Here is a 23,321-nt window from a genome sequence, read left to right as displayed (position 1 = left end):
TCTCCTCCTTTTTGGCCCCAAATAAAAATCTTCAAAATAGCGCGAAATAAAAAGGAAAAATCGCTGTAGGATCGGACAAGCAAGCAAAGCAGGGGTGGCAAAGAAGAAAAACACAAGAGCCCCATAGGCAAAAGAGTCTGTTTCCTTTCCAACTCAAACTTTCCCTGTCCTTGTGTGTCAAGGGAGGGAGCAAAACAAAAGCAACAAGAATCTGTGTTGTGTGATCCCACACAAAAGCCCACGCAATGCGTAAGGCGAATCAAACATCTCCAATTCAATCGCTTGGCCATCGCGTTAAAACGACAGAAGTTGTTCTTGCCTTGCTTGAGCAATATGCATTTGTGCTATAATCTCTAGCAAAATGGAGGAACAATGCCACTAGTGAAAATTTTATAATAATTGCTTACAAATAATTATAGCCATGGGAGCGTTTGATACTTTATATACTTCTCCTTCTCCCTGTACATGGTGTCATTTTCGGGGATGCTCCGCATCAGCCACAATCACATTTTCTTTGTTGTGATCCATCAATTCCGAATTGAGAGCTTTCATAATGCTCCAGCTAGCACCAGGTGTTGTTTAATCACTCTTGTCATGGTATTTTGTTTAATGAAATCATTATGAATAGAATAGAAAAAAAATCCGGGCTGGGCCACATTGTTCAAACCTGAAATTCAAAGTCGCGGGCTCCGCTAGCCTTTATTATAGTAGAAAAAAAACTTACTTCGCCAAAAAAAATGAAGAATCTGTTAACTTCCTTGTGTTCGTCGATGAAGACAACAAGCAAACCAAGAAAAGAGAAAAGATAAAAGATAAATAAAAGCACCGCTGCAGAGCGAGCCCCGAGGCCATACCCGAGATTTACAAGCAACCAAAAAGGAAAGAAATAAAGAAACTAAAAAAAAAATAGAAACAAACACGCCGGCTGGCTGGCTGGCTGGCTTGACTCTCATGCACCACTACCAAAAAAGAAAATTAAAACACGATGAACGACGAAATCAGCACAAAAAAAAGAAGGAAAAAACAAGGGGAAACATTTAAAAAAATTTGAAAGGAAACCAAAAGAAAGAAAGGAAAAAAATTCTCGGTTGTTTGTGTTGTTTTCCAGTTAGAAGAAGCTGCTGCCCGCCACCTTTGCTGTCACGCATTCTTTCTTCCATTTTGTCTTTCATTTTTTTTTTTCCTTTTTTTTTGGTGATGTTGTTGCTGTTGCTGTTGTTGTTGTTGAATGAAGATGGCATTACGATCCCGGTAGCGAGATGTTGATATCAGTTCCGTGCCCACCACCTTGATTCTGCTGCTCATCACCTGGGCTGGAAGACCAAGCCATATGGTGGTGGTGGTGGTGGTGGTGGTGAACCGGCGACGAGTTATTATTGTTGCTGGCATTGCCATCGCTGCTGCTGTTGTTGGCATTGCTGCTGCTGTTGTTGGCGTTGGCACTGGCACTGGCGTTGGCATTGGTGTTATTCAAGTTGGTGGTGGTGGTGGTGGTGGTGGTGGCCATGGCGGTGGTGGCGGTGGCATGGCCAGCGTCGTTGAGAGGACTGGCTCCCAGCGGTGGCCTCGTGGCCGTGGACATGGGCGAGGCCATGGGCGAGTTCGCCACCCCGGACAGCATCTCGCTGGAGGAACCCGAGGTTGGGCGGACTTGGACTTGGGGTGGCTTGCGCGTCTCGGCTATAAAACTTCCTACGACGACCTGCAAGACGAGGCTCCGATCCATCATCACGAAAATCAAGAAAAAAAGAGTGAGCCATGAAGTGGATTGGATTGTGTTACCTGGACTGGGCTTGCGGCTACGAGCAAGCCCGCGACACTACCACCTATGACGCGTCCGTCGGGCCCGGCCAGCGAGACGCTCAGGCCGCCGCTCCTGCTCTTGGTGTTACCGTTCTCGGTGAGGAGGAAGGAACCCGAGAGTGACAAAATCTCGAAGCGTCCCTGCAAGGAGGGACCGATATTGGATATTGGACCAATCAGGCAAAACTATCCATGTTGATCATACCTCGTATGTTACAGTGCCCCCCGAGGTGGCGGGCTGGCGGAGTGTTACGTTAGAGATGGCCCCGTTTGCAGAGAGTACGCAGGTGGCCCGGGGCCCGATCTGCGCAAACGAGATGATCCTGGTCGCCACATCCTGGATAAGCGATCGCCGAGATTAAGATTAAGGTGGCAGACTTTGTGATTAAGTACCTCGCCTGCAGCAATTGTAATGACATGCGGAGTGAAGCCTTGACCTGCAGATCCTGCGAGCCACGCACCTGAAAGAGAGAAAAAAAAGAGGAAAAAAAAAAGGAGAAAAAGGGATCAAACCAAGGAAGAAAAGAGAGGAAAAAGAGGAGGAGATAAAGGGCAGAAAAGGAAAAGAGGAACGCAAATCAAATGGGAGCGACTCTTTTTTCTGGCACGAAAGAGATGGACTTGGATCCTGTCTGATCCCATGCAACAGTAAGTAGTAGCTAAACAGTGCCGGATGAATGCGCTCGAGGAGAAGAAGAGATAAAAACTACGTGGGCGATGGAGCACGCAAGCAAGCAAGCTGTCGACAATAGATCCCAAGGAAAAAAAGGAAACAAGCACAAAGATCCACCGATCATAATCTTCCACCCAAACACGACCATTCAAGCCAAAGCAAAGAGCCAAGCAAAGCAAAGCACGATTTTGATGATCATCCAAGCTTCCACTGCTAAGCTAAGAGAGAAGGAAAGAGAGAACGAGCAAAAAAAAACAAAGCTTTCTTCACTTACCCAAGGCGGCAAGCTGCTGCTTCTTGCCAGTGCCCGGCGGCCTCCCTCGCTTCTTCTCCCCCGAGGCTGGCGGAGGAGTGGCGGCGGCGGTGGCGAAGGGGAGCTGCGACGCGGCGGCGGCGTTGGAGGCGGCGGCTAGCGGCGCGAGCGCGAGCGCGACGCCCAGCGGGCTGGGCGGGGTGGGCAGCCCGGAGATGGCCGAGATGCCCGACACCGGTGGCGGGGATGGATTGGGCAGCGGCGGCGGCGGCGAGGAGCCCATGATGAGCACTGGCGACTGGCTTGACGTCGTCCCCTCCACATACTTCCTGGGCCTCCCGCGCTTGCGCTTGAGCAAGGGACCGCTGCCCAGCGTCAGCGCCGATCCGTGAGAGAATGGGCTGCCGCTGCTCATCGCCGCGCCCGCGCTCGCGCTCGCCGTGCCACCACCGCTGGATCCATTCCCATTCCCATTGTTGCTGCTGCTTTGCTGCTGCTGGATCATCATCATCATGGGTGGTGGTGCCATTGCAGCTCCTCCCGGGGGCGACGACGAGGAACTAGGGTTCTTGCTGGAGCTGGATCCTCCTCCTCCTTCTCCTCCTCCGGGCAATGGTGGTGCTGTGGCGACTACAGGGGGATCGGGCGCGACTGTTCCTCGCCTCAGATCGATGCTCGTCTTGCAGTCCGCGGCGGCGTGGTTGCCGGCTGTGAGGAGCGGAAGCGCCGCGAGCGAGGGAGGAGTAGCAGCGCTAGCACCGCCGGAGGGATCCTTCGCTTCCATGCAGCATATGAGAGAGGGAGATGAGAATGGCGAGAGCAAAGCGCGCGCGCGAGGGGATAGAGATGGAAGGATTCTTCGTCTTCCTCCTCCCGGCTCTTTTGGACTTTTAGATTCGACTGCTTCCACTCCCGCGATCTTCCACCCTTTTTGTTTGCTTCTCAATCCCTTGTCACGATCTCTTCCCTTCTCGCCCTTGGGGATCAAGCAATCAATCCATCATTTCCCTGTTCTAGCTCACGATCATCACCAGGAGAAAAAAGGAGGAGGAGCTTCTCACCGCCTGGTCTTAACTCCATCTCCAGCTGCATCGCCTCCGCGCCACCTCTTCACCGGATTTGGATTCGATCATGGCTGGCTGCCCTCGAACCGGAAAAAAAAAAAACGCGAGAAAAAAAGAGAGGAAAGAAAACAATATATAACAAAAAAGGGGGAAAAGAAAAGAAACTGCTCCCCCTGGAGCAATCTCACTTGGAATTAAGATGGAGCAAAAGGAGAGAGAGAGATTGTAAGTGATGTGAATCAAAATCAATCAATCAATCAGCTTTGTCTTTGTTGGTATGGCCAGGAAGAAGGAGGAGAAGAAGCTTGCTAGGGTTTATATATATCTGGAGTGGAGTGTGCCTGGATTTTGGTGGATGGGCCTATTTGATGATCTTGCCAGTCTCTATTGTGTCTGTGTACTTCCCTTTCATACTCTATACTCTCAAATGGGAGGGAATTGAGAAAATGGACATGGCCTCAAACAGGGGAGGGTCCCAAGATTGTCAAAGAATCTAGCCCCTCTACGCCGTATATGGACTGGTATTATACGCGGGAGTATTTATACCTTGGCGCGCCACCTGCATACGATCTTGACCGCGCATTTCCGGAATTTGCACGGCGATTCCGGGTCAGAATGGGTCAGGCGATGCAGGGCTGACGGGCATTGGATTTGGATATTCTGGGGCTGGCAGTGGGTGCCTTTTCCACTCGTGCACCCCTGCCGTATTACGCCCCCTGGTCATATGGTCGCAAATGGCCCATGGGGTTTGTTGTACGGTGGCACTATGCACATGCTTCAAGCATGGAGCGGGCTGCGATTTTGAATTCTCTCCGGAAAAGCGATACGTCTTTTACTTTATGGTTTCCGATGAAATAAGAAAAGCCTTTTCTCTTTTTAATATATGAAAATTTATTAGTTTTTTGCGCGAGATTCATTTGTGTCTCTCTCTAGATTATTTTATTTCAGAGATTATCACACCTTGTCGTTCTCTTGGGACGTTCACATCGCTAATAAAAATAGTAAACACCAGGGCAAATAAAAATTGTAATGGAAGCAAGGTATTGGATTTAAATATGGTAAAGGCGTGATTGCTATTTGGAAAAGGAAACTTGTTGGTGTTTTAAGGAGATGAACTTGGAGTTGTGTGCAGGATAAGAATTGGTGTCTATGAGACTCGAAGAACTTTTGAGTAATTTTTAGAAATCATCATCTTCCTCACACTCACACACACAAATAATATAGAAACTGTGAGGAGCATCTTTCATAGATTTTATAATGTTTCAGACTTCCATTGAGAGATGTGAAATGTAACTTGAACTCTAAACTTATGAAATGCTAAAATATTTTGCAAAAGCAAGATTGAAGGAACAGGATAAATAAATAAATATAAGAAATAAAAAAATAATAACAATTCTACCATATGCCTGCTTGCTGGCGAGACTGATCAACTCCAACTAACACTCCACTAATGCAAATACAAATGTTTGTTTGAGCCTTTTTGGAGTTTTCAGATGCCATTTGCTACAGAAAGGCATGCACAATAAATACAAAGTAAAATATGTTTATTATAAAAGAAATCTTAGAAAATGGAGGAAGCTGGCATATGTTGAATTTGAACACAGTTGATTCAAAGTCTAAAGACAGGCCAAAATAAAAATGACACACATAGTCCCCTATCAAGAGACACAATTATAGGAAAGATCCACTTGTTTACACTAAACTTTGCTTTCAAACTTTCTCTAAATGCACCAACAATTATACAGAGGCATAGTATTGACCCTTTGCACTGGCATTTGGGCAGTCCCCCGAAATTTTGCATGTTCCTTGAGGACTATAGAAACCACTTTCCTGAATTTGGGACAAGCAAATTGGGGGAGGGCTTGATTGATTTGCTTTGAATAATGTTGTGTTTCTTGACTTGGAGAACATATGAGCTGTCTTGAGAAAAAATAAATATATTTCAAATGAATGCAATGGGCCTTCTTTTTTCTTGAAGAACGAAAAGCTTTAACAAATAAAAAGAAAAGAAAAAAAAGGAGAGTAGAGCCCCAAGCAAACTCCAATAAAAGCTACTGTTGTTTGTAGTGGAATGGGATGAATACACCATCCAACCAAAAGCCTAGCCTAGAAGTTTGAGTTTTGGCCACTTTTTTATTTCCAGGATTTTGGTAAAGTATGAAAAAGGCCTTGTTTTTTCCCTTTGCCAATTCTTCAAGCCAGAACAATTTAGAAAACGTATGCATTTATTCCTTGTGGTAATAATACAATTTGGCTTTTCTTTCTCTGCACTATTTCTAGTTCTTGTAGCTATGAAAGGAAGAAAAAAGAAGAAGAAAAAATATGGCTAATACTCCTCACCTTCGTCCTCTCCCTCGCCATCAGCGGACTCGGCGCCAACTTCCTCGTAATCCTTCTCCAGAGCTGCCAGATCCTCGCGGGCCTCGGAAAACTCCCCCTCCTCCATCCCCTCGCCAACATACCAGTGCACGAACGCGCGCTTGGCATACATGAGATCAAACTTGTGATCCAGCCTCGAGAACACCTCGGCAACGCTGGTGGAGTTTGAGATCATGCACACGGCACGCTGGACTTTGGCGAGATCACCGCCGGGAACCACAGTCGGGGGCTGATAGTTGATACCGCATTTGAACCCGGTGGGCGACCAGTCCACAAACTGGATCGTCCTCTTGGTCTTGATGGTTCCCACTGCGGAGTTGACGTCCTTTGGGACGACGTCGCCGCGATACATGAGGCAGCAGGCCATGTATTTGCCGTGGCGCGGGTCGCACTTGGTCATCATCGACGCCGGCTCGAACGCCGTGTTTGTGATCTCGGACACCGACAGCTGCTCGTGGTAGGCCTTCTCGGCGGAGATAACCGGCGCATACGACGAGAGCACGAAGTGGATGCGCGGGTATGGCACCAGGTTGGTCTGGAACTCGGTGATATCCACGTTGAGAGCACCGTCAAAGCGTAGAGAGGCAGTGAGAGACGAGATCACCTGGAAAGAGAAGAAAAACTCGTCAACTTTTCTCTTGTTTTATGGGTTCTCTTTCTATACCTGCGAGACCAATCTGTTCAAGTTGGTGTAAGTCGGCCGCTCGATGTCGAGAGATCGTCTACACAGATCGTAGATGGCCTCGTTGTCGAGCATCACGGCCACGTCTGTGTGCTCGAGCAACGAGTGCGTCGAAAGGACGCTGTTGTATGGCTCCACCACGGCCGTGGAGACTTGCGGCGAGGGATAGATGGTGAATCCCAGCTTGGACTTCTTGCCGTAGTCCACCGAGAGGCGCTCCAAGAGGAGGGAGCCGAGGCCGGAGCCGGTGCCACCCCCGACTGCGTGGAACACGAGAAATCCTTGCAGCCCGGTGCAGTTGTCCGCCAGCTTCCGTACTCGATCGAGGCAGAGATCGACAATCTCTTTCCCAACTACAAGCAAAAAAAGAAGAAGCCATGGATCAATCACACAGGAAGGAAAGAGAAAGAGAAGATAGCTTACTTGTGTAGTGTCCTCGAGCGAAGTTATTGGCCGCGTCTTCCTTTCCGCTGATGAGCTGCTCGGGGTGGAAGAGTTGGCGATACGTTCCCGTCCGGACCTCGTCGATCACAGTGGGCTCCAGGTCCAGGAACACGCAGCGGGGGACGTGCTTCCCCGCGCCGGTCTCGCTGAAAAAGGTGTTGAATGCATCGTCGCCTCCTCCGATTGTCTTGTCGCTTGGCATTTGGCCATCAGGCTGCGATAAAAAATGGTGTAAGCTCCAAAAATTCGTCTCCAAAGTTTCGTTCTTACTTGGATGCCATGCTCCAGGCAGAAGAGCTCCCAGCACGCATTTCCAATCTGGATGCCGGCCTGGCCAATGTGGATCGAGATGCACTCTCTCATCTTGGCCGGACGAAGAACGAATCTAGAATTGGACGAAACGAGCGCAACGACGACGAGGCAACGAGTTCCTCGGAACTGCGCTGCTCCTTTTATACCGATCCGGCGGTTACTGTAAAAAGCGCAGGCCCGGCGCGGTAAAAAGCACCAGCCTTCGCAGCGGGAGCGCCGGTTTTACCCGTTTTACCGCGGCAACCGCCGCCATCTTCATGTGAAGCGGACAACGCGAAACGGCGGTTAAAACGCCCGCTGAACTGTCAGCCGGCAACCGTATTTTTCTGCCAGCGTGGACACAACCTAAAAAATTAGGGCTAGGGCTTTCACCAAAAGGAAAGAAAAAGAATTTATAAAGAAAAAGAGAAACGCAACAAAAAAAGGAAACACTCATGAGAGCGAAAATAAAAAAATTAATAAAAGAGGGGAAAAAAAGAGAGAATAGAGAGAAATAAAACCACCCCTAATTGTGACAGTGAAGAGGGGGGAGGGAATCCAATGTGCACAGCCAGACAGACAAGCCCCCTTTCCTTTCTTCGCTTGATCCACACTGACTTATTTTTCCACCTGGTGTAAGCTCTGCCGCGCGCGCGGCGAGTTCTTCTTCCATTATCTCCTCTTCCAGATCGTCAACCATCTGCGCTTGCTGGCCCTTCTCAGCAAATCCCATTCGAGCGCCTCCAGTCGATCAATGCTCGCTCGCCCTGCCAGCCATCGCCCAGAAAGCCTTTGATATCTGTAACGCTCGCGGAGCTCCATACTAAAATCTTTAGTTGGCAGCTTTGTAGTTTCTTCTTCTTGTTCCAGAAGCCACTTCGATCTGTTCTATGCCCCTCCCCCAATTCGTTCGTAGAACTCGTAGCTCCCTATCCCTGTTTAGTTTCTTCTTCCCATCCTGCGAAATCTATAACCTTCTACCACCCCAGCTAGACCAATTCTTATAGCTAAAGCAAACACACTTGCCTGGAATCCAATCGAGAGATGTGTGTGATCTAGTTCACTTCTCTCCGGCAGTGAGCGATGGTGGAGCAGCCGCGCTTGTAAGGATTGGCGGCGCCACCGCGGTTGCATCGAGGATTGTAGTACGAGTTGCCCGACATTGGAGGGCAGGGCACTCGATCCGCCGTTAGCGAGCCATAGCTGATGTAGGTCTGGCGGCTCGCAAGAAATCTGCCATGAATTTCCGTATCCAGCAAGAATTCGTCGATGCCGCCACCACCGCCAACGCTGCCGCCGCTGCCCAGGCCCTGCGAGCTCGACGTTCGCACCGCCAGGAGCGCACACACTACCGCTAACAAGCACAGGCGCCAGTGCTTGCTGATGATGGAGCTGGCCATCTAGGGATTGAGAAAGAACCAAGTGTGAGCGGCGAGATAAGTATCGATCGATGCTGTGCTTGCTGTGGAAGAAAGAATCTTACCTTCTCATGAACAATGCTGGACGGATCGCGTGCCCCAAAACCCTCCCCCCTGGCACCGAAATATCGATATTTCTTCCAAGATCCGGCCCCGGGACTGCCAAACCGCGCCGCGGCGCCAAGATCCGCCGCGAATCGGATGCAAGGAGGCGAGCGATCTGGAATGTAGCTAGCTAGAATCTGGCTCCAGCTCTGGGTGCTCGAAATCGCCACGAAATCCCCGTGCCGCCAAGAACGCGCTAGAGGAGGAGAGCAACACAGCAATGCCAACCTAGCTAGCGCTCTCCCTTCTCTTTCTTTCTCTCTTCTCTTTCACGCGGAGGCGCCGAAAGGAAGACTAAAGCGTTTCCAAGAACAGCAAATACTCTGGCCAGCTTCGGGGCCAGGCTCGGGCGAAACTGCAGGCTCGGAACTGACGGCTCCGTCTGCCGACCCTCCGCCTCGCAGGTGCCAGCCTGGCAACCGTTCCGCTCCGTCTCCGCCGGCACCGGGATATTCTATCCCCGCGGGAAAACGGCGCATATTCTAATCACCCAACGCTAACAAACCATAGCCACATGAGAGATTTTGGTTGATGGCTACAGCCTTGTCGCTCATTCAAAGTTCTCGCCAACTTTTTCCTTTGATCTTTGTGGAGAAAGGAAACAATGCAAGCAGGCAAGCAAGCTGTGTGCGCGTGTTGCGTGTGGTGGTTGAAAAAGCCGCGCATTTGTATCGTATTATGAGATGCCGCCAACCATCACCGTCACCACCACCACCATTGCTATACCCCTCACCGCCACCACCCCTCACCACCGCCACCATCACCACTTTCTCACCACTTCTCACCACTACTTTCCCACCACCTCCACCACTTCTCACCACCACCACCATCACCACTACTGCCCTCACCACCACCACTTTCTCACCACCGCCACCATCACTCTCCCACCACCAACCACTACCACACAACATACCACATTTCACCACGTGCACCACCACCACCACCGCCGCCGCCACCACCTTTCATTGCAAACGTGTCTCCTTTCATTTAAGTCTCTTTCCCTCTCGAGGACGAGCAAAAACTTTGCTCCCTGCCACTGTGAGAAAACAAAATCCACCTAATTCACAGCAGCAGCTTTCACGACGACATGAATGGAAAGGAATTTGAATGAAATGGTGTCGCTCGATCGTAAGCCTGTAAATATTTATACATACAGCCAGCGTCTTTGATGGATATATGATGACGAGCAGCGAGCAAGAGAGAGAGAGTTATCGAGTTCTTTCGACTTCTTTCCTGGCCTGGAATGCTCAGTGAATTCACAAACAGTCTTCTACCAAATGTAACGCCGAATGTAACACGAGAGAGAGAGAGAGAGAGAGAGGAAAAACAAAACAATCCTCTGATGGGACCGGTACCTCTACATTTGCGTCGTCGTCGTCTTCCAAGCTTGTTGTCGTTGCGAATGTTCTCCACTTCATAGCAAGTGTCTCCCGAGGAAAGAAGCGACAAGGCAGGCCGTGACGAGCTGGAGTCCGGGAAGAGTGCCTGTACTGGAGCTCCGAGTGGAAGATGGAGCCGGAGCTGGAGGCTGCGCAAGCGAAGGGAGCGGCGGCTCCGCTACGTCTAGTGCTGGAAATGGCGCACCCGCGGGCGGGGGAGCCAGGCCCAGATCACCCGGCAGTATAAGTGGAATCGGAGAGCTGCTGCTCGAGCCTCGAGAAACACAGCGATTAGCTGCAAACAAAGGTAGAGACAAACAAATGTGTAAGTGCATCCATAAAGCTCCAACAAAACAAAACTTACTCAAGTATGACTTTGCAGTCTCGGGGAAGTCGGTCACAATCCCGTCGATGTCGTAAAACTGCACGTAAGTGTTGAGCTCCAGAGTTGGATCCGCAAGAAAGTCGAAGGGTATGGTAGTAAACGGATTCCTGAAGTATACAACGACCACGGATAAGCTGTGGTTGTGCACGCGTTCTACAACGTCTGTGGGCACGGTGAGAAACGAATCAGCAGTCGGACTGACGAGAGATCTCGGAACGGCTACACCGCTGGCAAACTGCTTAATTTCTTCCAGTACCGCGTCTGTCAACGTCTTGTTTCCCGGAACGCTGTATATTAACTCAGCCGAGACAAGATTGCGAAGCGCTCGCAAAACGGTCGCGTCCTCGGATTGAATTACCACATTTGAGGTGTTGGTAAATCCTGCCTGTCTTAAAGCCGCTGAGACAGCTGCTACCGTATCAATGCCAAATGTTCCATTCAGAAGATATGCTCTCTGCAATAACAATGCAAATAAGATCTGAAACATGCAATGCAAGCTAAGCGAGGAAGATACCTGCAAGACCAAATAAACGCCAACGTTTGGGCTGTCCTTAGTAATGTTCAGAAAGTCGGATAGCGTGAGAAGACTCTGGGTACCATCGTTTGCTTTGTTTCGTACAATAGCACTTTCGGGATTGTATATTTTGGCTGAAAGCGATTTTGTAACTAAGGAGAAAACCATGCAATGAAAACCAGACCTTTCAGCGACTTGATTTCGTCCCATGTGAAATCAAACGTGAAAATCCCGGGTGCGTCTTGCAGGGATTCATAGGTCTTCGTGCGCGATAGCAGTGGAGTGGCACTTACATCTGTGTTGAGTAGAAGGTCAGGTGATTGTGTACATATAGCCACTCCATCTTTGGTCATCTGAACGATGCAATCGATGTAATCGGCTCCCTTGCCGATCGCACTGCTATAAGCAAGACGAGTCGAGCCGGGATAATTTCCGCTGTCTCCTCCGTTGTGGGTTATAACTCGCTTGCTTTTAAACGGTGCAATCACTTTATCTGATAGCAGCAGACAAGTGAGTACCCTGTCATATCAAAATGATAAATTCAGATATGCCTACCACTCGCTTCCGGAGATTTTCCACCATTTTGGTTCCCATAACAATCTATAAAACAAGCGAAACCATTCATAAAATAAATTGCGGAGACAGAATTATTACCTATTGCCAGAGATGCTGTTGTTGGAAAGTCCGAAGAAACGCCATCGACGGCAAAACTGGGATCATCGATAAAGTAGAGTATCTCTCTAATAGGATCGAAGCTGTAGTTGTAGCTGTTAGGATATTGATCGTTAGCAAAACCGAATGCATGTACTTCAAGCCTTGCCCGGTGAGCATCTTGGACAATAGTGGTAGGATTTTCCAAGAGAAGCGTAGTCGGATTGAAGGTTCTTATCAAACTTTTGGATACCAGAATTCCAGATGTCAAGGTTCTAATGTTTGTGAGGTTTGCCAATAGAGCTGCATACGTCTGATTCGTTGTCGGTTCAGGGTCCGTAAGATCATTAACCTTCAAAACGATTTTTGTTCTGCTTCTACTGCTGGCACGAGAGCGCAGGGTCCTGAGAAGTCCCAGCTCAGGCGTAGAAATGTAGTCAGGGGAAAGATTTCTTAAAGTTGACAACACGTAGGATGTCATGTTGATCTTCCGATCATCATAAAATTTACAGTACTGAGAAAAAAGAAAGAAAACACATCAGCCAACGCAATCATTTTCTTAGACTTATACCTCAACGTTCAGCCAAAGCAGGCCCGGCAGTCCAGTCGTATTCGTATAGCTAGCCAAAAGCCCGGCAACCATATCGGGAGACGCAAGCGGATCGCCATCGAAAGTAGCAGGACGACTGAGAGGTCCTTGTCTAGCTGCAGAAAATCACTTAACATTCAGGAACGAGCAACGAACAGAAACATACCCGTGACGTTGCTCAGCTGGATGGACGTGAAGTCCACGGCAAAATAGCCATTGATAGGCTCGCCATTGACAATGTAAGTGGAGTTAGCTCCTGGAAAAATGTCCCCGATGTTCGTGGTGGCTTCCAGGCCGATTTGCGTTCTGCAAATGGGCTGCCCGTCCTTGGAGAGCTGCAAGTCACAGTAGAGCGCAATGCCGCCGGAAGTTTTCTTGAGCGCATCGGCGTAGGATCTTAAGGTCTGGTCGGAGAAAACCCCCGACTGGCCATTGGAGATGACGAGAGGCTTGGCACCTGAAAGAGGGACGATTTTAATGGGGATAGAAAGAAGCGAGCACCTAACGTACCCGTTAACGTTTTCCACGAAGACCCCACCGGTGTGGCGGATGGCGCTGGCGCTGGACCTCGCTGCGCTCTAGCTACCGAAATCACAACCGCCGCAAGGAGAAGCGCGCGGAGCGAGCGGCGATACCAGCACATTTTCAATCGGAAGACGACTCGCGAGCTCTTCCTGATCAAGAATCGCAATGAGACACGAATTTCCAGGCCGGATCGGCCAATGCAAGCACAAAGATCGCTGGCAAGAGAGAGATTTCGAGCCGCATTACCTGATATCCCCCGAGAGACTCAAATGCCGATGGCGCGCGCTCCTGCGCGATCGATCGTCTGGCGACAGACCTAGCTAGATCCTCCTTCGCCGCGTTGATCCCATTCCATTCCGCGGCGAGCAGCTGGAGCGCACAGTAAGTACACAGGGGATGAGACCAAGTTCCCTAGAGAATATTGGAGCCAGAAGCTTCGATGCCAGCGTATCGTCCATCTGGTGGCCATTCTGGCTCAGGGATTCCGTAAAGGCCAGACGATGGGCGGCTGCGATCACGTCGAAGAGAACCCGCCACGTTCCTGACGCCCCAGTCCTTTCGTGCAGATTCACGTTGAGACTCGCGCGTGGGACCATCTGCCACGTGGAGCTCCACTGCTCCCCGGATATTCTCCAAATATCCACGCACCCGGCATTTTCTCTTGCGAGCGAGTGAAATATCCGGCCTGGGAAGTCAATAGCCAGCTACGAGTTTGTTTGTTTGGAAGTACCGCCAGTGATGAAAGAGATTGCGATCTGTGATATGCATTCATGGAGTGGCATTCATGTGAAAACTAAGAGATTTTTTTTTTTCCCCAGCTTCACTGTCTCTCTGGACCGGAATGAACGGACATTCTTTTATCGACAGGGACTCAAATCGATCAAGGCTGGAGAAATAACGAAGAGAGAAAATATATCATCTTTTGGCCTTGGCAGTACCTTGGAATTGAATTAGAATTGAGAGAGCAGTAGTTTCATATGACACACTTCCTTGTACCTTTTGTCTCTTTGATCTGGAAACTGAAACTTTGAGCTTGAATCCACCACGGCTTTCATGGCACCAGGAAAGGACCATATAAAAAATATAGAGTCGCAATCCGTGGACTACAGGGGCACTTTGTACTTTTTCCTTTGCTTTTGGCGTAAAGTTCTGAGTCAAAAGAGCGAACCCAGTGTTCACGCTCTTTTCTTGTAGGGAATTTTTCTCGCTCGATCGTGTCTAGCGAGACTTTGATAGTTAGAATTTTACAGCCGCTTTGATTGCGTCTAAAACCTGGAAGTAAATGGAGAGAGAATAAAAAATGGTTGTCAAAGCCGCGGATCAAGCCGTGCTTACTTTGTTTGCTGTAGGCATGTAGAATGGCTCAAAGACAAGAGGAAACGGCGTGTCAAGGCCGCATACTCTCGCAATCGGGGCCTCGAGCTGTCCAAGAAGATCCAAACAAAAAAGCACCAACGAATTTCAGCCGAAGAACAAGTAAACTTAATGTACCCGTAGAAAACAACGCTCCGCAATGGTTGCTGCGATCTCTGCGCCAAAACCTCCAGTTACTGGCGCTTCATGGCTAACCTGAAAGTTTCGTGTTAACGTAACACACCAAAAACACAACAAAAAAGAAACGTTAATTTGCGAAGACTTACTATCAACTTCCCCGTTTTGTTCACCGAAGCTTCCACGAGTTCCTTGTCCCATGGAATGAGAGTTCTCAGATCAATGAGCTCACACGAGATTCCTTCCTGGAAGAACACAAACTTGGTCACCTTTTGCCGAAAGAAACACGAGCACAGTACCTTTTCGGCCTCGGCGCATGCTTGCTGCATTACTGCGAGTTGCGCTCCCCACGCAACTAGTGTAATGTCTGTCCCCTCGCGTATCACCTGCGAGCCCGAGTTAGTGCACAGAATGAATCGTTTTTAGTTCTCCAACGGTGTACCTCTGCGTTGGACAAAGGAAGCATGTAATCTCCCTCTGGAACCTCGTCCACGGATAGACGATACAGCCACTGGAAATGATCGACATCCATCAACAATTATGAGAATTTTCCCGTAGAGAAAGTGGACGTCCTTCCTCAATCCTCACCTTCGGTTCGAAAAATATAACAGGATTCGGGTCTCTGATAGAAGCAAGCAACAATCCTTTCGCTTGTGACGGATTCCTTGGAATCACCACCTGACAAAAGAAGAACCTTTGCCATTAAAGCCATCTTGATTGAGCATACCTTTAGACCAGGAACATGGCAAAAAAAAGCTTCTGGGGACTGGGAATGATAGTGGCCTCCATGTCCTACGGCACCATACGGAGATCTTACAGTGAGACCTGCACAACTAGTCAAGCACACACTTTTGTGAGTAGTAAATAGTACGAGCAAAAAGGATAGAAAAACAGACAGTTCTCACCTCCACAATTAAAAGCATTTCCGCTCCTGTACCGGAACTTTGCAGCTTCGTTCACGAGCTGAGCCATAGTTTATTTTAGATTTTCATCGAAAAGCAAGCCAGGTACTGTCAACTTGCCTGATCAAACGCTGGGAAAATGTAGTCTGCGAACTGGATCTCGGCGATAGCACGATTTCCCTGCAAACTCAAGACTTGGAGTTAGCCAGGAAAAAGAAAAGAAGTATCGTCATGTCTAACCATAGCAGCAAGACCAATTCCAAATCCAACGAGTCCCTGTTAAGGAGAGAAAGCAACTTTTCAATCGTCGAACAGTTTTTTTTTTTTTTTTTCTTTGTGATCCATTGTTACTTGCTCGCACAAAGGAGTGTTGAAAACTCGATGCGTACCAAACGCATCCGCCAGCCCGCTAGTGCACCTAAAAACTCCACCGAATTTAACATCTTCTCCAAACACGTAGGCCCTGCCCAAGGAATTCCCGTGAAAATTTTCATGAAAGAAATGCTACAGCGATTTCTTGCCTTGGATCCGATTCCAGCGCAATGTGAAGCGCCTCGTTCACTGCCGAGAAGAGATTCATGCGCTTCGTCTCGCATGGAATTGTGGCGGAAGAAGGAGAAGATGAAGAAGAGAACGATCGGCGCCCAGAGAGAGCTCCAAATACCCTACCGTGAAACCGCCCCATTCTTGAATCGGCTGGAGCGGATTGATTGCCCTACCTAAGACGCTTCTCACCTGACTCGACTGAGTTATCCATGAGCTACCCGTACGAGAAAGTCTTCCGTATCCACGAGTTTAGGGTTTATAGAATTAGGGTTTATCAGGAATGGGGCGGTGCCCGAATCACAAGAAGCCGGCGAAGAAGAAATACTCCCACAAGAGCGCGCGGCGGGCCAAATTCCTGGTCAAGGATATCCTTTTTGCTTCTCTGATGATTGGTAGGCATTGGTGGTGTTCTCCTTGACAGATTCCAGGCACGCGATGATATGATCTATTCGGAGGTGAAGAATTTGGAGTCGTCTATGGACGAAGGGGCGCCCGCGCGAGCTCGAGACGAGGATCTCCCTGGAATGGGGCAGTTCTACTGCTTGCATTGCGAGTTAAGCGCCGATTCCTTGTCTTTCATTCTTTATAAACGCTTGCTTCTTTCAGCCGGTATTTCTCGTCGTCTTCCATCATGGAAGAGCATTTTAAGACCAAACGGCATAAGAAAAGGTTTGTTTTTTCTCCCTTGTTCTTTGCGAGGCCTGCTTTAATCTTCTTTCACCTCTCGATAGAGTGAAGGCCATGCAAGGCCCAGCTCCACATTGTCAACTAGACGCGGAACTCGCGGCTGGGCAGGGCAAACCGGATAACGGGCCAAAGCTCGGAGTTGTATCCTCGTAAGAAACTTCTGAATTCTCACTAACTCTTTTGCAAACCATACGCTTGCATTGAAATTTTTCTCGCAATGAGGAATCAAAGGCCGGTCTGAAAGCCACCCTGCAGCAGCAGCTGCTAGAAGGAGGCTCTTCTCTGATGACCATTTCCAGCTTGAAAGGTCTTGTCTCTGAGCAATAAAAACATGCTTCTGCTTTTCCTCACTTTGAGAAACGATCTCCTTTGAAGTAACTTGCCAAATTTAAGATTTAAGATTCACAGACGAGTATTATTCTCAAGAAAAAACAGAAAACGAAATAACAAAGAGGAGTCCATTTTGATGTTCATGTTTTGATCTAGTGAGTTTCTTGGTGTTCATGTTGTGATCTAGTAAGATTCTTGAAGAGGTTGAGTTAACCCATCTGATGGATTGTAGATCAAAACGTAGAGATTGATGGATGCAGCCAGTGTCACCCTGGATGAAACAATGTAATTCTTTTATTTCTAAGAAGTGCAGCCACTTACCAGAGAATGTATGGTATAAGTAAATATGCAGCTGCATGACTCACTGGCCAGAAGAGGATAATAGTTGCAAGGATGGCCAGCCACAGCAGAACTATTTCAGCAAATGCGAAATCCTGTGACAACACACTGTCAGCCAGGAGCAAAAATTTCACAAGCGCCAACTTACAAATCGATGGTAGCCGAAAAAGATTGGCGTCCATGCAAAGTTTAGTATGAGCTGCAACAACCACAAATGAAAACTCAGCTCTTTCTTCTGAATAAAAACCAAAAGTGAGGAATTTTATAACCTGAACGATGTAAATGGCTAGAGGAAGCGCGTGCCTCTTAAAACCTGGAAACGAAGGAAAATTTACAGGAAAGAACTTGTGATGAGATGCTTCTCAAAGGTTTCTAATTACCTCCATCTTTCCAGACAAGCCAGGACGCGATCCCCATGAGAATGTAGAGAGCTGTCCACATTACAGGAAAGACCCAGCTCTGGCACAAGCAGAGAAAGAAGTTAGAAGAAACAAGTGAGGGATTTTTCCATTTTACCGGAGGCGTCCATGGAGGCTTGTTGAGCTGCCTGTACCAAGCTGCAAGAACATGGGAAATTTAAACTTGGGCAACTGAGACTTTGGGCGATTGAAACTTACGGCTCCAAATTTCGCTCCCGCAAATCCTCCGGCCACTGGGATGGCTATCGCCACGATCAGCCCCAGAATCGCTCCCCAATCCATTTTTTTTTCAGCAGCTTTATCCGCTAGCCTAAACACCAAATCTCCTCCCTCGCGTTTAGAAGCTAATTTAATAATCTTGAGTAACATACTGTATAAAATCACCATTAAAGAAGATTTATAAAGGCTTGTAATGACTGAGTTCGTGTCTACCATCTTGAGTTCGCAACAACAACAGACTCTCTCACTATCGCCTGAAAACACCGGAGACCGTTTGCTCCACATTTTTAAGAAATGGGGTTGGAGCTCAAAAATGGTGTGGCTCTGGATGAAAATTTGCTGTCAGTCCGGCCTCCAGGAGAGGTTTCTCCATCTTTTCATCCATGAAAAGATGGAGAAACTATTGGACCACTATCAGTGAACTTGCAAGCTTCTTGAACGTTTCGACACTCGCATACATCCTCCCGCCAGGTTTGAGGCCGGTTGGGGTGGCCATGAGGTGTGACAGTGCTGTGAGGTGTAATTGTAGTGTTGTGGAACTACTTGCATTTACCAGTTCAGTGATTTAGTACCAACTCAGTTTACTATGTTTTTCCAATCGTGGTGGGGAGAATTCTTGACGATCAGAGTTTGGGGTGTGGCGCGGGCGGTAGTGATGTCTGGAGAGTTCTATATATCGGAAAAAAACAATTAGTTTTCAAGATCCAACCACTTGCTTGTTGAATGTTTGAAATTCTTAAACCAAGAAACCATGTGCTATGTTTCAGCCACTGTACAGCTGACTTTGCATATCTATAAGATGAAGACATAACTTCAAATCAATTTGGTCTGGCTCAAGAGGGGTATGGGTATTCTTCAGAAGCTGAGTCTAGCTTTGTTCATCATTGTCTACATCTCATTTGTGTTCATGACAATAAGCTCTTCAGCAGCCATGTTCCAAGGTAACAAGGAAGCCAGGTTTTGATGTTGAATCTAATCATCTGACCATTTCAGATGGGCGTTGTATACGTTGTGGTAACAAAAAGTGCTGTGGAGGAAGTTCATGCCGAAGTAGAATCGGAGGGATTGGTGAATGTATCGATCCATGAGGACCTTGGAGATCTTGCAGGTTTAATACATGTTTTTTCTCTCTTAATCTCTTTGGGTGTTCTTCTAGATGACTGAATTCTCTGTTCTGTGAAGCTCTTCCTCTTCTTTCTTGAGAAGAAGCTAAATCTCTGGAATCCAAAGAAAAACTGGAGCTCTACCTTTAAGCCTGAGAGCAGCTTTGGATCTGAATCTCGTCCAAACTCAATCTGCGGTGGCAAAGCTCGAGCAGGATCAAAGTTTCTTGAATGTAGAAGATACTGAAACAAACGCAGCGGCTTCTTCTTGAGAAGAAGCTAAATCTCTGGGATCAAAAGAAAACCGTTAAGGCTTTGGATCTGGATCTCGTCCAAACTCAATCTGCGTCGACAGAGCTCGAGGGGGATGAAAGTTTCTTGAATAATATTTATGTAACACACAATGTAGCGGGAACATTGTAATGTCATTTAATTCAATGCTGGAAATGAGATGTGCTGCGTTACCCATGCCCGGCCTTTCTTGCTTCCACACCAAACCAGGGATGCGGAATATGCTCCGTTGCTTCGAGCCTGTGGGAATTCCAGAAGCCTCGCACACGCGAGACAGCTTCACGCCCGGATTTGGAAGCAAGCGACGACCACATTTGTTGATAACTTGATCGTCGAAATGTATGGAAAGTGCAGCGCGATCGATGACGCATGTTTTGTTTTCGAGAGCATTCGTAAGCGGAATGTTTTCTCGTGGACAATGATGATTTCCGCATTTGCCCAAAATGGGCATTTTTTATCTGCGCGTTTGTGCTTCTGGAAAATGAATTTGGAGGGCATAAAACCCGATCGAATAGCCTTGATTGCGACTATTGATGCTTTGGCCGAGATCGCGTCTGCAGCAGACATTGTGTTGCTTCGAACTTGCGTTCACGAATTGGGTCTTGCTTCTGATCTTGTCTTGAAAAATGCACTGCTCAATTTATACAGCATCTGGCTGAATCTACAAGAAACAAAAACTATGTTCGAAAGACTTGAAACCAAAGATGTTATCACTTGGACTTGTATGATTTCTGCATATGCCCGAAAAGGGCATCCGGGCGCGCTTTTGCTGTTTCGAAGAATGGAGCTCGAGGGGATTGTGGCCAACGGAATCACATACATTGCCCTCTGTACAGCCCTTTCAAAGCTCCATCCGTATCATCACATTCGAATCAATCTCTTGGATCTTGAAACCCGGATTTCTCGATCTGGATTGCTTCCAATGGTGTGTTGCAGCTTGATCGAGATGTACGGGAATCTTGGCGACATAGAGAACGCAATGCGGGTCTTTACAACCTCCCTAGAACAGCACTGCAATGTGGTTGCTTGGACCGCGGCGATCAATGCTCACACACAAAATGGAAACCTTCGCAAGGCTTTGGAGATCTTTAGAAGAATGGATCTCGAGGGAGTCAGGCCCGACAACGTAGTGTTTCTTGCCCTCTTGGACGCGTGCATTGCGTTGCAAGATCTCAGCCAAGGCAAGCTCATTCATGAACGGATTGTGAGATTGGGGCTTAATTCGCATTCTAACCTTGTAAACACACTCATCAACATGTACGGAAAGTGTGATAGAGTTGACATTGCGAGAGGCATCTTTGATAGCCTCGATAAGAAGTGTGTGGTTTCTTGGACTGCGATGATCACTGCCAATGCTCAAAACGGGCATCCGCTAGAAGCCTTTCATCTCTTTTGTAGGATGTCCTTGGAAGGGATTCTCCCAACAAAGATCACTCTCATCACCCTTCTCGATGCGAGCTCGCTTCACTCGGACATTCTCCGCGGCAAGTTGGTCCACGAATGCATCGAAGATCTTGGCCTCGATCTCGAGGGCGCTTTGGGGAATGCTCTTGTCAACATGTATGGAAAATGCGGCAACACGAGTAAAGCTCTCTCGATCTTTGAATCAATGCAGTTGAGAGATGCCTGTGCGTGGAACACAATGCTTGCCGCATATGCCCAGGTCGGTCATATTCACTCGGCATTTGAAAAGCTCCAGGAAATGGAGCTCCAGGGAGTCCGCGCGACGGATACCACCTTCATCAACATCCTCTCCGCCCTGAGCCATGCCGGATCGCTCCACCGCTGCTGCGACTGCCTCATCTCAATGATCCAGGACTACAATGTTACACCCGCAAGCGATCACTACCGGTGTATTGTGGACATGCTTGCTCGGCTCGGGCAGCTCCAGCACGCAAACGAGCTCATGGAACTCATGCCTTTTGAGCCCACTGCCACGGCGTGGATGTCCCTTCTCGCGGCCTCCAGGGTCCACACCAAAACTTCATCCGTGGATCAAGTTTCTTGGGTGGCTGCCGAGCGGGTTTTCGAGCTGGAGCCCAGGAATGCATCTCCATACTTGGCTCTCTCCAACATCTACAAATGCAAGCGTGAAAGAATCTAGTGACTTGAAAGACAAAAACTATACATGTAAGTCGAATCTAAAGCTCGTGGGATCGAGCACGACGAAACGAGAGCCTGACCGATTTCAAGTCGTAGAGGACGTGATAGTTCTGCTGCATGATATTTCCAATGATGTTAATGCCCCCTCGCCCAACAGTTAAGCATGCAAGGTCGCCATCGACGGACATTACGTTCTCCTGGGGTGGCCGGAGCTCCGCGCCGTTAGCAAAGCGGAAGCTGATCGAGGGGAACCTGTAATTTTCGTGGCCCGAGGTGTTGAAGCACTTGTCCAAGTGTGGGACACTCACCTGCGGAAGATCGACCATGCTGGCGAAGATTTCCGTCACGTTGTAGGCACCGGTTAGAGATGTCACTGGGGAGCCCGAGTCGAAGACGGTCCAGCCGGTGTTGGCCTCAGACCCGGCCCACACGTCGTTCACGTAAACGCTGTGGAGATAGAGATTAGACTCGACACTAGAGCTGAAGAGGAGTGGCGTGCTCCGCGTGATCGAATCGGCCAGCTCAGTGCTGGGGATGACTGCAGGGAGAGCGCAGCGTCTCCAAAGAAGAGAGGGCTCGTTTCGCCTTGAGAGAGCCCAAAGATACTATCCACGTCTCTCACGGTCCCGGCGTCCTGAATCAATGCAGTTGAGAGATGCCTGCAAGACTGGACACTCCGGGAGCTGGAGGCGAGCTTGCCGAAGCACTTGGCTGGAGATCTCAGCGACGAAACAGGCATCAACTTCGGACAATCGTGTTTTCACTCTCAGCCCTGCTCCAAGTCGGGTGCTCGCGTCCTCTTCAGGCTCGCTTTTGCTCGAGTTTGAAGTTGGCACACACAGCGAGCTTGATCTCGGCATCACTTGAAGAGCTCCGGTGGATTGGTCTCGGGCTCGCCCTTGGCTGACAGCGGGAATGCAAGGGGATCCAATATGTGATATTGCTGGCTGTTTTGGAAGAGATCTTGATGTTGCTGTTCCATTCATACAGGGTGGTAGGCGAGGCAATCGAGCGCCGCCACGATGATCGATTCCTCCAGTCCTTCTAACTCCAAAGGGGCTTTGCCAAGGACGAAATGCCGAGCAGCATGAATGCGGGGGATAATCTCGTCCGGTGGGCGATCTAACAAAACGCCATGGATTTCGCAAACAAAGAAACCCCTGTCATATGGTTCAAGTACATGGTATGATTTTTTTATTACGGGAACCCGGTTGCTGAGATGATGGCTATCAGGTAAGTGTAGAGGTAAACCGTTGTACAAGACCCAGTCGCAGCCGACTTAATCCAGTGACAATATTAGCAAACATGGCATAGACAGAAAGGGACTTGGTGGGGACCGGAAAAAAGATATTGGCGAAAGTTATTCCTCTTGTCTGTGGGCATCCTAAAGATGCTAAGGAGTGGATCTGGGATGATCACTCATAAATGGATGGCTCAGTCTTTGAGAGACGGGACTGTGATGTAGGTGGTGTTAGACCACCGGTGTAACCAATGTAAATGGGTATGGCCTTAGCGTAACAAACTGATATGTCGGTGGTACTTTGGGGTGTCGGTCATGGGATCAGACACATAAAGCACTTGGACACAGTGCAATGGTTGAGTAGCTTGGATGTCATTCTTGGGGTTAGCAAGCCCCTAAGTTCAAAATAGGACTTATGGAGGTTGTGAGTGAGACTCCTTCAAGTGGTCGGAGGTGTGATTAAGTGACTAAAGTAGAATTGAAAATTTAGTCGCTT

The 23,321-nt window shown here is 48.5% G+C and overlaps 8 protein-coding genes across 9 annotated transcripts; 2 read left to right on the top strand and 6 right to left on the bottom strand.

Annotated features, from left to right (window-relative positions):
- Positions 1-967: 967 nt before the first annotated feature.
- On the bottom strand, positions 968-3,909 carry LOC9642854 (AT-hook motif nuclear-localized protein 10). Its single transcript, XM_024678998.1, has 5 exons — positions 2,751-3,909; positions 2,197-2,264; positions 2,009-2,140; positions 1,783-1,944; positions 968-1,702 (listed from the first exon to the last, which is right to left on the bottom strand). The coding sequence occupies exons 1-5, from the start codon at positions 3,511-3,513 to the stop codon at positions 1,241-1,243; spliced, it is 1,587 nt and encodes a 528-aa protein (XP_024534766.1). The 5' UTR covers positions 3,514-3,909; the 3' UTR covers positions 968-1,240.
- A 2,088-nt stretch (positions 3,910-5,997) lies between these two features.
- On the bottom strand, positions 5,998-7,940 carry LOC9642853 (tubulin alpha chain). Its single transcript, XM_002973746.2, has 4 exons — positions 7,569-7,940; positions 7,278-7,512; positions 6,837-7,207; positions 5,998-6,776 (listed from the first exon to the last, which is right to left on the bottom strand). Exons 1-4 carry the CDS (start codon positions 7,659-7,661, stop codon positions 6,120-6,122), a joined length of 1,356 nt encoding a protein of 451 aa, XP_002973792.1. The 5' UTR covers positions 7,662-7,940; the 3' UTR covers positions 5,998-6,119.
- Positions 7,941-8,047: 107 nt separating this feature from the next.
- Positions 8,048-9,405, bottom strand: LOC112347650 (rapid alkalinization factor 23-like). Its single transcript, XM_024678868.1, has 2 exons — positions 9,073-9,405; positions 8,048-8,989 (listed from the first exon to the last, which is right to left on the bottom strand). Exon 2 carries the CDS (start codon positions 8,987-8,989, stop codon positions 8,645-8,647), a length of 345 nt encoding a protein of 114 aa, XP_024534636.1. The 5' UTR covers positions 9,073-9,405; the 3' UTR covers positions 8,048-8,644.
- Positions 9,406-10,077: 672 nt separating this feature from the next.
- LOC9642859 (glycerophosphodiester phosphodiesterase GDPDL4) lies at positions 10,078-13,584 on the bottom strand. The gene is made up of 10 exons (XM_024678761.1): positions 13,402-13,584; positions 13,141-13,304; positions 12,797-13,087; positions 12,613-12,746; positions 12,045-12,555; positions 11,946-11,990; positions 11,575-11,883; positions 11,391-11,524; positions 10,856-11,330; positions 10,078-10,786 (listed from the first exon to the last, which is right to left on the bottom strand). Exons 2-10 carry the CDS (start codon positions 13,271-13,273, stop codon positions 10,527-10,529), a joined length of 2,292 nt encoding a protein of 763 aa, XP_024534529.1. The 5' UTR covers positions 13,274-13,304; positions 13,402-13,584; the 3' UTR covers positions 10,078-10,526.
- Positions 13,585-14,058: 474 nt separating this feature from the next.
- LOC9656352 (2-oxoisovalerate dehydrogenase subunit beta 2, mitochondrial) lies at positions 14,059-16,341 on the bottom strand. The gene is made up of 13 exons (XM_024678762.1): positions 16,070-16,341; positions 15,900-16,011; positions 15,789-15,824; positions 15,669-15,728; positions 15,552-15,609; positions 15,374-15,471; positions 15,235-15,324; positions 15,089-15,157; positions 14,946-15,032; positions 14,796-14,891; positions 14,647-14,724; positions 14,491-14,577; positions 14,059-14,427 (listed from the first exon to the last, which is right to left on the bottom strand). Exons 1-13 carry the CDS (start codon positions 16,231-16,233, stop codon positions 14,392-14,394), a joined length of 1,071 nt encoding a protein of 356 aa, XP_024534530.1. The 5' UTR covers positions 16,234-16,341; the 3' UTR covers positions 14,059-14,391.
- On the top strand, positions 16,339-17,054 carry LOC9642858 (zinc finger protein 593). The gene is made up of 4 exons (XM_024678763.1): positions 16,339-16,459; positions 16,527-16,647; positions 16,701-16,763; positions 16,826-17,054. Exons 1-4 carry the CDS (start codon positions 16,375-16,377, stop codon positions 16,932-16,934), a joined length of 378 nt encoding a protein of 125 aa, XP_024534531.1. The 5' UTR covers positions 16,339-16,374; the 3' UTR covers positions 16,935-17,054.
- A 114-nt stretch (positions 17,055-17,168) lies between these two features.
- LOC9656351 (protein CrtK) lies at positions 17,169-18,152 on the bottom strand (the record flags this gene model as incomplete). The annotated part of the gene is made up of 7 exons (XM_024678997.1): positions 17,169-17,382; positions 17,433-17,545; positions 17,599-17,649; positions 17,720-17,763; positions 17,831-17,909; positions 17,967-18,007; positions 18,068-18,152. Coding segments are annotated over 7 exons (501 nt in total), but the record flags the coding sequence as incomplete, so codon positions are not given.
- Positions 18,153-18,901: 749 nt separating this feature from the next.
- LOC9657365 (pentatricopeptide repeat-containing protein At4g35130, chloroplastic) lies at positions 18,902-22,948 on the top strand. Of its 2 annotated transcripts, none has more exons than XM_024678988.1 (3): positions 18,902-19,029; positions 19,082-19,196; positions 19,271-22,948. In XM_024678988.1, the coding sequence occupies exon 3, from the start codon at positions 19,643-19,645 to the stop codon at positions 21,584-21,586; it is 1,944 nt and encodes a 647-aa protein (XP_024534756.1). In that variant the 5' UTR covers positions 18,902-19,029; positions 19,082-19,196; positions 19,271-19,642; the 3' UTR covers positions 21,587-22,948. The 2 variants fall into 2 exon arrangements, with proteins under 2 accessions (XP_024534756.1, XP_024534755.1); XM_024678987.1 differs by having other exon boundaries at positions 19,245-22,948.
- Positions 22,949-23,321: the final 373 nt, after the last annotated feature.

Source organism: Selaginella moellendorffii, unplaced genomic scaffold, assembly GCF_000143415.4.
Source record: "Selaginella moellendorffii unplaced genomic scaffold, v1.0 SELMOscaffold_23, whole genome shotgun sequence".
Lineage (NCBI taxonomy): Eukaryota > Viridiplantae > Streptophyta > Lycopodiopsida > Selaginellales > Selaginellaceae > Selaginella > Selaginella moellendorffii.
The sequence above is the reverse complement of the archived record's forward strand: the minus strand, read 5'-3'. Positions and strand labels throughout refer to the sequence as shown.

What these genes read in the sequence shown, in the direction of transcription:
- LOC9642854 (XM_024678998.1), bottom strand. Translation starts at nt 3,513, where the DNA reads ATGGAAGCGAAGGATCCCTCCGGCGGTGCTAGCGCTGCTACTCCTCCC. An exon ending in TTACAATTGCTGCAGGCGAG is followed by an intron (nt 2,141 to 2,196) that starts GTACTTAATCAC and finishes TCGCTTATCCAG; the next exon opens with GATGTGGCGACCAGGATCAT. An exon ending in TAGCCGCAAGCCCAGTCCAG is followed by an intron (nt 1,703 to 1,782) that starts GTAACACAATCC and finishes CTCGTCTTGCAG; the next exon opens with GTCGTCGTAGGAAGTTTTAT.
- LOC9642853 (XM_002973746.2), bottom strand. Translation starts at nt 7,661, where the DNA reads ATGAGAGAGTGCATCTCGATCCACATTGGCCAGGCCGGCATCCAGATT. An exon ending in GCCTGGAGCATGGCATCCAA is followed by an intron (nt 7,513 to 7,568) that starts GTAAGAACGAAA and finishes TTTTTATCGCAG; the next exon opens with CCTGATGGCCAAATGCCAAG. An exon ending in TGAACAGATTGGTCTCGCAG is followed by an intron (nt 6,777 to 6,836) that starts GTATAGAAAGAG and finishes TTCTCTTTCCAG; the next exon opens with GTGATCTCGTCTCTCACTGC.
- LOC112347650 (XM_024678868.1), bottom strand. Translation starts at nt 8,989, where the DNA reads ATGGCCAGCTCCATCATCAGCAAGCACTGGCGCCTGTGCTTGTTAGCG.
- LOC9642859 (XM_024678761.1), bottom strand. Translation starts at nt 13,273, where the DNA reads ATGTGCTGGTATCGCCGCTCGCTCCGCGCGCTTCTCCTTGCGGCGGTT. An exon ending in CCAGCTGAGCAACGTCACGG is followed by an intron (nt 12,747 to 12,796) that starts GTATGTTTCTGT and finishes GATTTTCTGCAG; the next exon opens with CTAGACAAGGACCTCTCAGT. An exon ending in GCGTTTATTTGGTCTTGCAG is followed by an intron (nt 11,331 to 11,390) that starts GTATCTTCCTCG and finishes TTGTTATTGCAG; the next exon opens with AGAGCATATCTTCTGAATGG.
- LOC9656352 (XM_024678762.1), bottom strand. Translation starts at nt 16,233, where the DNA reads ATGGGGCGGTTTCACGGTAGGGTATTTGGAGCTCTCTCTGGGCGCCGA. An exon ending in ACACTCCTTTGTGCGAGCAA is followed by an intron (nt 15,825 to 15,899) that starts GTAACAATGGAT and finishes TCTCCTTAACAG; the next exon opens with GGACTCGTTGGATTTGGAAT. An exon ending in ACAAAACGGGGAAGTTGATA is followed by an intron (nt 14,725 to 14,795) that starts GTAAGTCTTCGC and finishes CGAAACTTTCAG; the next exon opens with GTTAGCCATGAAGCGCCAGT.
- LOC9642858 (XM_024678763.1), top strand. Translation starts at nt 16,375, where the DNA reads ATGGGGCGGTGCCCGAATCACAAGAAGCCGGCGAAGAAGAAATACTCC. An exon ending in GGCCAAATTCCTGGTCAAGG is followed by an intron (nt 16,460 to 16,526) that starts ATATCCTTTTTG and finishes GATTCCAGGCAC; the next exon opens with GCGATGATATGATCTATTCG. An exon ending in TTCTACTGCTTGCATTGCGA is followed by an intron (nt 16,648 to 16,700) that starts GTTAAGCGCCGA and finishes TGCTTCTTTCAG; the next exon opens with CCGGTATTTCTCGTCGTCTT.
- LOC9657365 (XM_024678988.1), top strand. Translation starts at nt 19,643, where the DNA reads ATGTGCTGCGTTACCCATGCCCGGCCTTTCTTGCTTCCACACCAAACC.